This window comes from Anguilla rostrata, chromosome 7 (assembly GCF_018555375.3).
Source record: "Anguilla rostrata isolate EN2019 chromosome 7, ASM1855537v3, whole genome shotgun sequence".
In the NCBI taxonomy this organism is placed as follows: Eukaryota; Metazoa; Chordata; class Actinopteri; order Anguilliformes; family Anguillidae; genus Anguilla; species Anguilla rostrata.
Window position 1 is genome coordinate 17,889,842 of NC_057939.1, and position 13,005 is coordinate 17,902,846.

The 13,005-nt window shown below is 41.7% G+C and overlaps 1 protein-coding gene across 6 annotated transcripts in view; it reads left to right on the forward strand.

The window, feature by feature from the left end:
* cacna2d4a (calcium channel, voltage-dependent, alpha 2/delta subunit 4a) overlaps positions 1–13,005 on the forward strand; it is a 112,029-nt gene that overhangs the window by 5,025 nt on the left and 93,999 nt on the right. For all 6 annotated transcript variants that reach the window (XM_064343363.1, XM_064343368.1, XM_064343367.1 and 3 more), the window contains 3 exons: positions 4,148–4,229; positions 12,118–12,234; positions 12,813–12,872. In XM_064343363.1, the coding sequence (XP_064199433.1) occupies positions 4,148–4,229; positions 12,118–12,234; positions 12,813–12,872 (259 nt within the window). The remainder of the gene's footprint in view (positions 1–4,147; positions 4,230–12,117; positions 12,235–12,812; positions 12,873–13,005) is intronic.

Sequence of the window (13,005 nt, forward strand, 5' to 3'; positions counted from 1 at the left end):
GCCCGCCATCGTCTGGAAGGCCACTGGTTTCTGTAGACATTAATTTTGGCAGCAAATCTACACCCAAGAACCCAGCTGAGGTGAATTAAGTGTTTAATCAAACGCTTCAACTGATCGATTAAATGCTCAGTCAAGCAGCTGCAAAATCCAGCAGAAGCCAAGGCTTTTCAGAAGCACTTTTTGAGACTAACTCCAGACAACCTTTGGGTGCTATATGGGCACACGGGCATCCTGTGCTAATCGGGCAGTGGAGTGTGGGCCCTCAGGGGCCACAGTCACATCAGGGGGATAGATGGCTGGCAGGGGCCGTTCGCTGAGGGCAGAAGAGCCTTTTAACACTCCACCACTTACCACTTGGCTTATCATCAGCACAGTATCACCATCATTATCATTACTGGGTTTCCACGTGAATGAGACATTTAATTGTTTTTTCACTGCGCCAAAAGCCATTCATTTTTAACTAGTGAATGTCAGTTTTATTGTATTTACAATTTTATTGTCATAAATCTGAAGACACAAGCTGCACACACATATACAAAATAACCTCACACAGGACTGGAGATACACACACAGCCGTAAGCTCCCACACGCAATTAGACATACACATGCGCTCACAAAAGAGGAGACAAAAGCATCTACTCGGCAGGGAACAAAAGACACACAAAGGTGAAAACACAGACCCAGACCCACAAACACATCCACGCACACAGACACGCATGCCGGCGTGCACACAGTCTTTACTGTCTACTGCAAGTTATCTTTCAAATCCACAAACACATTCAGTTAGCAATGGGGCGCATTCAGGCAAATGCAAAGGATGTATAGGGGGGTCTTAGCAAAGTTCTCAGCCCTTAATCCGTCGCCAAGTCGCTCATCTGAGACGGTGTCCTAATCCTACCATTGGTGCCGGATCCGCCTGCACACCTCACTCCGCCTCCCCCCTGAACTATGACACCTGCCTCATACACTTCAGCCTCAAGGCTCACAACCTCTCTACTTATGCCGCGTTTCCACCAAAATTACCCGGAACTTTCAGTCCCAGGAACTACTTTACCAGGAACTAAAAGGTTCCTTCAGCCAATGGTTGTCTGCGTTTCCACCGGGGTCTAAAGTACCGCGAAGATTAGGCAAATTAGCCCACTGACGTTGTCGTCGGTCCATCTGTCATATGATTTCTTCTGTAACCCCATACTACCACCGAAGTAGCCTACATTATTTTCTAATAACCAGCCCGGAGGGGTTTATTCCACTTATATACAACGGGTTACCAACAATGACTATATATGGTTACTTTTGTATTTATTGATTTTCATACATCCTCTCAAACACATTCATTAACAGCAGAAAACATGCACACGTTGTAAACAATTTGCTGTTTTATTACTTTCTCGTCGTCAATTCCATATAGGCTAATCGCAAAATGACAAGAATAGAACGAAAACTCGGACTTGCGTGAAAATGTAAATTAGTAGTGGTACAGCCACCGTTTGCTTTCCTTCGAAGTTACTGCTAGCCGAGCAGCGAAGTGTGCCCTCCAGATGCGAACCATGCACCATAAATGAGTTCATAGTCTTCCTGGTCTTTTCGTGGAATTGAAAAATGGCAGTAAAATTGAGTAAAATTACGGCAGTCTGAAAAAGCTAAAGGGAAGATTACTAGAATTAACCTGTTATTTTACCCGGATAAAAAGTGCGGAAGGTGATTTCCAGTTTGCTTGTACTGTATCACCAATGTTAATTATGCAGAACTACCGCATACCTCACATAACTGTATCAAACGTTTTGAGTCAATTACAACGGGCTAACAAAGAAAATCCGGAAGAAAATATTCAGCAACCGAATTAATCCGTTTGAATGTTTTGGTAGCCTACGTAATATGCTGTCCCAGCACGAATGCTTAGCATTTTATAAAACGAGTACTAAAGCAAGAAAAGAACAGAAGAGCACACGTTATAATTCCAAGACGTTGACAGGCTATAACCAAAAGTAGGCTACTGCGCCGCATAATATACAAGTTTGATTTGAAGTTATTATGAAAATTAATTGGTTTGCCGCTGCATATTTTCAAACATGGCGGGTAATGGCGGAAAATAAATACAACACAAATGCTACGAGTACTCGACCAATCAGAAATGTTCAGCGCTGCAAGCTCCACCCAAAAGGTTCCTGTACTTTCGGAAAGTACTACCCCGCGAGCAGGAACGTTTTGGGGGGTAAAACAAAGCCCCCAGAACTAAATTTAGACCCTAGTTCCTGCGGTGGAAACGCACTGAGTTCCTCAAAAGGTTCCTAGTTCCGGGGTATAGTTCCTGCGGTGGAAACGCGGCTTTACTGTGTGAGCAATCGGGGCCTTCTCAGCCATATATGGAGACAAACTCAGTAAACTCTGTAAACTTGAATGATTTGTGAAAGGTCAATAGCAAGAGCATGCAGCATGAAGATGCTCATGTGCTGTAGGAATGGTGAGATTTTGCAGTTCCTGCTTTAACCTTTATCTTGTCAGCGGGTAACTACAGTATGTTATTGAGTCTTGTGGGAGTCCACTGCTTGGGTATTGATCATGCTTTTTTCACCCCAAGCATGTCTATGAGGCACCTCCATTCACATTTGTAACCTGAAGCCAATGACCTCTCCTTCTACCTCCATTTACAGTTGCCATGCCAATGCTCGTGTGTGTCATGGCCTGCTATACTGAGATGGTAAAAACACGCAATTAGTGTATCTTAAATCATTATGACCAGCCTGGATAATTATCTTGCAGTAGTTCATATGTCTTTATCCATTTATCACGGTATTCCTAAAATTTATACGCATTACAGCTTGACCACAGAATTGTGGTTCCCGCTTTTATAATATTTTGTCTGTGTTATATTTAGGTGTGCCCGTTCAGTAAATAAGAACATGTTGTGCTCGTAATTTACTCCTCTTGCTTATCTGACCATCGCAATGCACTTGCAGAAATTGCACATAAAACCCTTTCAGTGAGCAGGACTGCCGATCATTTCACAGCCAATGAGCCATTCAGCACGAACTTGGCTCACTCATAACCTGCCTGTGCGGACAGGCATCAGTGAAAATTCATCGAGCATTCGAGTGTCTGTGACAGAGTGAGATGTCACCCCTGGAACACAATCAAGTTCCCTTGGCTGGGGACCTTGGTCTCTATCTCAGAGGGCTAATCACGTATTTTGTTGGTTGTGGTTCAGCTGACTGCAGGGGTTGTGAATCAGAACTTTCAGCAGAGCTAACGGTTACAATAGCGTACAATGCTACATGCCCTGAATTCTCAAAAACAAAATCATATGCCAACAAATGAGGTATAAATGTGCTAACAAAAAAACTATGGCAATTATAGAAAAGATGAATATTACAAACCACGAAATGTGCTAGAAGGACAGACAGGACTGCAAGCTCAAGGGGGTGGTTCTCGTTGTGTCATAAAAGATGCAATGAGAAGTGAAGACATTTGAAAGGGCAGCATCGATCTGTGAATCTGTGAAGCAGTCGGCCTAACCGTGAATCTGCCCGGCCTAACTTAAACTGCATCAAATGCTTCCATTCATGTGTCAAACAGTGCTTTAAAATGCAATGCATATATTCATTGATTCATTATGCGGCTCCCTCAGAAACTTAAAAGTGAATTGATTTCAAATGGAACAAGAGAGAGTTTTTGGGAGGAGGTGTATTCCAGCCTTTTAATTAATGGAAAGTGTCTTTACATTTAATGCTCAGTGACAAAGACACATGGAATTCTATGTATTTTGTAATATGGAGACTGATTTTCTGGCTGCTTTTTGGTGTACAGTATGTATATACTGTATATGTGAATGTGTGTGTGTGTGTGCCGCTTTGAACAGGTTGCAATTCATTTAATATATATATATATATATGAAAAGTGGATCAAAACATGCTCAAAGTAATTCACATGATGAACAAATTCAGTGGTTTACAATCATGCAGTTCCATAACATAAATTGCATTTCTTTTAATATTCAACAGATAATCCCATAAAGAACCACAGGAGCACATAAGTGATTACAAGTGACCTACTTAATGGTGTTGAATGGCAAACCTAAATGTATGTGACTGATTGTGCATAAAAATATCTTAATATTCATAACCTTTTTTGTTTGTTTGTTTGTTTCCAGGGTTCAGCAATGGGCCAATACCTTTGCAGGGGAAATATACTCTATAGCGACAAAATACTCTGGATCCAATTTGCTGCAAAAGGTAAGCCATGTGTGGTTTTTGCTCTTAGGTTCAGATGAGGGGCTGTTTTGACTAGCATGTCTCGCGTTATGAAAGCTGAATCCTATTCTGCCAGGCAGATCGCTGGTGTTTCCCGGTTAGCCGAACACAGTTTTCCCCCATAGCAGTGACTCAGCACAGGCTATGCCTGAGCTGTGGCAGGGGTTAGATCTCACACAGTCAAAAGTGACTGGGGTCCCATATGGGGGTGGCGGAGTGGAGTACCGCTTAACGGGCTGGGCTTCGTAACCCAAAGACCGCAGGCTTTGATTCACAGCTCTTACACAAGGTACTTATGCTGAATTGCTTCAGAGAGCATCCTGACTGTGGTATATAAATGGATATGTCAAATGTGAATTATGCTGTGTGTCAGCTCAAGGACATCTGCTAAGCATGTGCATAATAATATAAATATTACACTTGGGGACAGTGTCTCTCAATCCCTTTACCTATCAAAGATTGCATTGTGTGGTCCCAGAACACATTCTATAGGTCACTCTTCAATGTACTACTCATTGCTATAATTGTTTTGTTATTACTCTATTACTGTAAGTCAGCAGTACAGTGTGCATTGTGCCCTGCTATATCCTCGTTCTAATAAATAATGATATTCTGCCATGTCAGACAGCGGTATGAGCTACAGTGCACCTCAGGTTGAAGGTTGAAACTCACTACTTTGGCCGTCCAGCTGCAAAAGTCACCATGACCTCGGATTATCCCTTATGAAAGGTGTTATATATGCGCACGTGTTTGTGTGTGTATGAATACCCGTTTGCATGCTTGCATGCATGTGTGCAAATTCATACGTGGACGTGTGTGTGTGTGTATGTATGAATACCTGTTTGCATGCTTGCACGTGTGTGCGAATGCATACATGGACGTGTGTGCAGGCTGGCACATACGACGCACACGTCACACGTGTTTGAGCATGCGGCAGCGTGCGTGCGTGTTTTGGGAATCGGTTTGTGCAGATGGAACGGGATGGAGGATAATATTCGCGCTCTGCTGTTCTGCACACCGACTCTGCCCTGTCGGTGCCCATCTGTCCTCATCTGTGCAATCAATGGGGGATGACTGGCCTGGCACAGGGAGGGATCAGGCCCCTGGACAGGGGAGGTGTCTGCGTACTGCCTGCGGCGCGGAGGTGGCGGGGGGGGGGGGGCTGCGGGCCTTTGGCAGATTATAATGGGAGGAACGCTGGCTTTGTGCGGCGTTAACCCCCCGCCCTGATCCTCTCAAGGGGCCCGGAGCCTGTGCTCACGCAGAGGGGGACGTCCCACAGACAGTGTGCGGTATAACGGGATCATGCTAATGCTCAGACGTTTAAGAGGATGGAGAGCAGTATTTAGGATACTGTGCACTTTACTATAACACTCTTTGGGATTTGGGGACCAAAGCTCTTTTTTTTTTTTTTTTTTTTTTTTAAAGTGGAGGGGGTGGGGGGGAATGTACAAGCTGTGAGTTGTTTAACATCTGAATTCTAAAGTTTTTATTTTTATTTTGTAGTTTTAATTATCGGTGGCTAAAAGGGATGAAACTACCCAAAAAATATAAATTTAAGAAATGATTTAAGAACATATTTCTATAACTTAATTTTCACTTTTTTCAGACTTTCCTGAACTATTGTCTCTAGTTTAACTGGTTGAAATTTGGAGTTAAATTCTTACATTCATAAACTGTCCTGCAGCTTTCTTGGAATAATTTAAGGTCTCACCAGCTTTTGCCAGCAGAGTGGTGTCTAAGGTAACATCTAAGCACATCACACAGAAAACAGTCTTCTTAGGCCCCCTGACCAAGAGTCTCTCTCACTGTGATCACAGTGAACTTTACTACTGAGTTCTGGGCTCTCCTGCATGCATGTAGTATCCTAATGGCGTATCATGCCTCGCTGTCTCTTAAAGTGATTTGTGGCTTGTGAAACATCTGGCAATGAGAGCAATCAACATCCACACGGAAACAAATCAGGCCCCTTCTCTGTGTCTGCCAGAGGTCAGAGACGTACTGTCCGGGAACTGTGCATTTTGGAGCCTTCGTGGAAGCCCGACTGGCTCCTTCTGCTCCTCTGAATTCATGGCCAATGGCTGGTGGGCCTGGCAAACTGCACACATAAAAATAAATCTTATTTTTCTTCCCGGGTTCCCAATGTTCTCAGGAGTTACAATATACTTGTAGACTGTTTAAAATAAACAGTACAGGTAATTAGCTGGACCTACACTGCCTGTTCAAAAATATGAGAAAATACAACTGCTCAAAGGATTTTGGTGAACAAAGAATTTTTTTCCCAAAAACATAGTCACAATTTTCAGTATTTGTGGACAGTCCCACTACAAATTTTTAATAAAAATCATTTGTTAAGCAAAACCATCTTCTCTGAGCAATTGCACCATTATAAAAGAATATAATTTCCCAATTTTTGATTATATGATACAGCTCATTAGCTGAACTGTTTATTTTATACTACCCTTTTTCTCATCTGTATTATGGGAATAATGTGTCAGGGCGCTGCGTGAGATGGTGTGCAAATGTTCTCTTTCAGCCCTCTGATGTTTTTGTCCTGCATCTACCAGAGCACAGGATGTGCATGTAGTTAACTTTAATACCACTGGAGTCTTGAGTGTCTCTTAGAACCTGGCTGGAAGGTGCTAGAACCATGTGAGGGATTAATTTGGGTCAGATGACATAATCATGGCATGCACTAGACAGCCAGTCTAAGCAGGATTGGAGAAATCTCTGCCAATGAGGGTTGTCCTCTCCAGTCATGTGCCCAAATAAGGCCCCCCCATTGGACTACAGTAGCCTCTATTCAAGGATGACTGACAAGCAAAAAGGGTATTAAAGTATTGCAACTGAAAACCTGCCAACTAATTGGGACTGGTGAGGTTCCTACTGTGTCCTGCTTGTTTCGTATATTGAAGCAGTTTGAAACAGATAATATTGGAGGCTTGTCGATGTTGGTACTGCATTAAGAATTGTCCTCTCAATTTGTTTTATTATTTGACCCATTTGAAAAAATAAGATGTTGGGGAAAAAAGCCTATGTTGATGAGTTCATACTTCATGTTACCCGGCCTTATAATAGATAAGAGTAGTTTTTTCCCTCAGTAATTAGTATACAAGGCCTTATTTCCCTGTTTTCCCCAGAGGCATTGTAGCACATGGTATCTTACCATCTGCCATTTAGCTGACCACTGCACCGTGTTCTGTGTCAGCAAAAATGAACACCTAATTTCTGTTTCTCCACATTATCTGCTGTTCATTTCAAATGGTCAATACCACAGAGTAATTTCCTGTCACATTCAGTGATTTTTTTGTTGTTTGTTTGTTTTTCTAAAGAAATGTTTGCAGATTATATTGGTTTTTCTTATGATTAAAGTGGAAATTGTAAAGTGTGCTTGTAATTCAAGCATCCAGTTCAATTTTGTGATGTTTTTCTTAAATAGTGTTTGTCTCGAATTTCAATTACTTTTAAACGCACTATTTCTTTTTAAACTGTCATTGTATTCTCCATCACTCCAGAAGGTTTCCAAACCACCGCCACACTCCTATACCTCTACCTCTCAACAAATGCTTGCTTTTTTTTAACTTTGCCACCCAAGCAGGAAAAGCAATGTCTTTGCCTGCAGGGAATGGTCCCTGAATGTGGCCTGTCTGATCTAAGGCCTGTATGAAAAATCACCATACTCTGATCATTCCTGTTTGAAAGCAGATTATCCCTGACTAACCCTTGAGTGTAGTTTTGCGAGGAATGCAATTCTGATCCCTTGCTGAGAAAAACAGTGCTTTAGAGGCCGATGGCAAATGAGCTTTAAAACCTTTTCTGGCTAGAAAGCATAATGACAGTAAACCTGGTCAGAACATAAGTGGTGTGCTTTCATAATTTTGCTTTCAAACTTATTTTTGTATTGTTATAAATCCCTGGCTATATTTTCGTAAATTTCTGTTTTTACCCCAAGGCTACAGTATATTGTAATAAATGGTGTAGCTTTAACCAAGAATTTGGCATGTGTGTGTGTGTGTGTGTGCTTAGCTCGATAATGTTTGGGACAAAGATTTATTTTTTCTTCATTTGGCTCTGTACTCCAGTTTTAATCAAACAATTACACACAGGGTTAAAGTGCAGATTCTCAACTTTTTTTAAAGGGTATTTTTATACATTTTTGTTTCACTATGTAAACATTACAGGACTTTTTATGCATAGTCCCTCAATTTTATGGCACCCCATAATGTTTGGGGCAAATGGGTTCATAGTGTTTCTGATTAGTCAGGTGTGTTCAATTGCTTCCTTAGTGCAGGTATGAGAGAGCTTTAAGTATCTAGTCTTGATTCTAGGTTTTTGATTGCCTTTGGAGTGTCATTGGCGTTTGTCAACATGAGGATCAGAGTTGCCAATGAAAGTCATGGAAGCCATTATGAGGCCGCGAAATAAGAAAATCAATTGTTTGGAATATCAATAAGAAGGTGAGCCCTTGTGAGCTCAGTAATCACTGGTAGGTCAAGGAAGACCTCTACAGTTGATGACCGAAGAATTCTCACCACAATGAAGAAAAATCCCTAAACACCTGTCCAATAGATCCGATACCAAGACAGGATGGCCAAGTTACAGTTTACTAAGAAGTACCAAAGAGAGCCTGCAGAGTACTGGAAAAAGGTCTTGTGGACAGATGAGACCAACATTGACTTGTATCACGGTGATGGTAAGTGCAAAGTGTGAGGGCCTAACGCTAACCTCCCCCCCACATCTGTGAAACATGGTAGTGGGGGTGTTATAGTTATAGAAACATACTGCTGAAGCAAGAAGTTTTTTCAAAGCCCACAACTGGAAAATTCTTAACCGGCCAAGTCATTCATCTGATCTGAAGCCAATTAAACATGCATTTCATATGCTGAAGAGAAAACCTCAGGCCCCTAAAACAAGCAGGAGCTGAAGATGGCTGCAGTACAGGCCTGGCACAGCATCACCAGAGAGGATACTGAGCACCTGGTGATGTCTATGGGTCACAGACTTCAAGCAGTCACTGAATACAAAGGATAAGCAACAAAGTACTAATAACAACTAATTTCATATATAATTGCATAACACTGACATGTCCCAAACATTATGGTGCCCTGAAATGGGGGGACTATGTATAAAAAGTACTCCAATTTCTTCCTGGTGAAAACAGTGTATAAAAATACCCTAAAATAAAAACTGAGAATGTGCACTTAAGCCACTTGTGAATTGTTTGATTACAAATCGAAAATTGTTGAGTACAGAGCAAAATCATGAAAAATATGTCTGTCCCAGCTTTTGTCCCCTGTGTGTGTGTGTGTGTGTGTGTGTGTGTGTGGGTGGGTGTGTGTGTGCGTGTATGTGTGCTTGTGTGTGTGTGTGTCTTACTGTTTATCCGTGGACAAAACTAACTAATTAATCATCTGTACCTGTCAATTACCATGGATACATCATCACATATTTGCGCTTCTTCTGATTAGAGCAGCCATTAAGCATGCCAGACTAAAGCAGAGTCGACATTTATGGTGTTTCATTTTGACGCATGGTTGTAAAAGTGTGTGTGTGTTCCAGTTTATTGTTCTGGCTCAGGCTTTTAAACTTGTTTTAAGCAGCTGTGCAATAAAGACCAGGGCCGATTGACTCTCTTACAATAAGCTCTCAGAAACACATTTCTGTGTGAACAGGATGTGGGAGGGAGGTGTGTGCGGAGGAGAGGAGTGTGTTACAGGCACTGCCCTTCTGGGGTGTGTGCTGAGCGCTGAAACTATTCTGCTGAAAGAAGTGAGAACCTAACTCACGCAATGGGACTACTAGAAATTTATAGAAAACTGCTGCTGACTGTCCTAAATTCTTGTGACTTTTGCCATGAAAGATATTGGCTATAGCAAGGGGTTTGCAACCATTTTGATCCAGGGACCCCCACCCAGACTGAATGGCATCCAGGGAACCCACATCATTGCGGAATGGTGGGGGAAAATGAAGACTTAATTGTGAGAGGCTGAATGCTGACTCCAGTAGTTTTACATACTGAAGCTGCATGTCTGTCACAGTTTGGCTCTTTCTGTCAGTAGATTCAGCACCTTCATTCCCAGAATGTGAAACCATCCCACACTGACAATAAGCCAATATCTCAGTGCTAATGAGCCTGTAAATGACGCCAACACTGTTTGGATCTGTAAAAATGCTATTTTGGCAGGTGAATCTGCCTGGAGGCTCAGCTGTGGTCCATAGATGTATGATATAAGTGTACATTTTCTTTGGTCATATGGCAAAAAATTTTGAAATTCATTATATTTTTGAATATATACTATATATATATATTTTATTTTTTTTTATTTTTTTAAACCAAGCCTCCAGTGGTGGCTACAGTAATATTTAGTGTAATTCCTTTGGCGTTTACACAGCGCCTCTATAGTTAGAGATGGAAAAACATAACCCTCTCTGGTACAGCGTGGTGTATTACATAATTCATGGGGCAAATTATTTTTAATAAAAGTCATTGCTACAGATACGGTACTCCACACTCTAGACCAGCAGATACCATTCTGCTTCCAGAATGTAAGCGGGTTCTGATGCTTTATAAAAGTGTAACTGCAGATACAGTGCTGATAAAGAATTTGATCGTTATTATTTTCTGAGCTGTGATTATAATTATGATATTTATGTTGGGATCTGCAAAATGTATTAATGACTTTTAAACAGAAAATGATATTATTTTTTTACTTCACTTGAAAGAATACATGCAACAATTAAATTCTTCCAAGAAAGTATGAGTGTAGTATGCCTGCAGGTATTTTCTCTGCTAAACTCTGTAGTTACACCAGAAAAGTGTTTATTTTGAAAAGAACATTTACTGTGTGTGCATGTGTTTATAGACATATATGCTTATTGGTGGTGATGGTAATATTGGCATAAAAACAGCAATAGCTTAAATCTCTCTGATTTTAACTAATCATAGTGTTTTACTGTGGAAATTCTTTGGTCAGAGACCCAACAGCACGTGGTACTTTGTTACGGGGTTCCTGGAGTGGCATGCTCCCCTCACTATGATGAGGCACCAGGCTGTTTCACTGCCCAAGGCCCTGAGTCAGGGACAGGGGACAGTGCTAGGGGAGATGAGATCATGGCGACAGCATTCTGAGCCTCTCCTTAAGCTCTGGTCATGGCTGTGAGCTGTGCTGTTGGGGAGGAGAGGGGAGGGGAGGGGTCAGGTTGGGTGTTATTCCCAGATCAGTAGCACGCAATCAGGAAGTGTCCGGTGATCCACTGGCCTGGTTTATTTACCCAGACAGCTGCTGCACAAGAGCCAAGTCGAAGTCAGAGGACGTGCGTGCGTGCGTGTGTGTGTGCGTGTGCGTGTGTGTGTGTATGTCTGCGAGTGTGTCCCAAGTGTGAAAAAGCACAGCTAGCAGAGGCATAGTTAAGGCACTATCCCTGTGACCTAAAACCATGATTGAGCTTTAACTCTTGTCTCAGAGACCTATTTATTACCTGATTCCACACAGACAGAGTGAGATGCACAGCTGAAAGGACCCAAAATATGCTCAAATCCACTGGATACAAACTGCTTAACAAACGGTTACATTTTTGCTGTACAATACTCTATGCTTTCGGTTATCACTGTGTTCTGAATTCTTCTGTCAAGGTAAATGATTTTGCTGTGACTATGTATAAGGAGCAAGATTCTATAAGAAATCCAATGTACAAGCACAGGGAAGACCATGTGGTGGAAGACCAGTTTCAAAGATATTGCTTGTAACATTACCAATATGTGGTCCCTGTGCAACATAAGAACTTCAAGTAAATTGTTCCTGTTTTTTTATTTATTTATCAAATGAATGCAAAACTATGTTGTAAATGGGATTCTCCCGTTTTTCACCAGAAATTCAAAGACGTGGAGCCGATTATCAGGATTGACGAGGTCGACGGCTCAGCGCTGGCACAGAAGTTTGCCAAAGAGATGCAGCAGATGCTGGGCCGGAAGATGAAGTCAGTGAAGGTGAGACTGGCAGCTCCAAAGCCAACGGGAACAATAACCATAGAAATCTGTGTCTCCAGCGTCCACAGATAAGCATCTGTTTATTGTACACACCTGTCCATTAATACGCATCATTTCTACAGGTGCAAGGAAGGCACATCAGTGATTGGTCTTTCAGATGAGGGCTGTCATTGCCATGACAGTCCATTCTGTAGACGTTCTTACAATGCAGACACTCTGAATTGAATTTGAATGATTTATGTAACTATGTAACTATCTCTACAATTGCATAGTAGTCCATATTACTGTTATCACTCCTGGTGAAAACAGGCCTTAAGGATGCTTTCTGGAGAAAAGGGGGGTGGGGCTATTGGCTTGAATCTCCGCCAGTCTAGAAGGAGTGGACCCAGTCACTGGCAGAGTAGGCCGAAAAATATAATAAATGAAAAAACAACCAGATATATATCTTAAAGAAAATATTTCTTGAGTGTGTAATATGTATTCTAAGGAGAAATGTTCGGTTTACCTAAATCGTGTAAATGCAGGGTATATTATTTACCTTGTCATAACAAGAATGAGAATGAGTGTTTATTTTACAGCGACTGGCAGAATCTGCTGAGGATGCAGACTTGTACCATACATTCAATGAAACCTTAGAGGTGAGTTATACTACCTGGATGTGTATGTGTGTGTGTGTGTGTGTGTGTGTGTGTGTGCGTGTGTATGCTTGTATTTGTGTGTGTTCGTGTGTGCGCGCGCGTGTGCATTCTGTATTATAAAATGACAATGTGT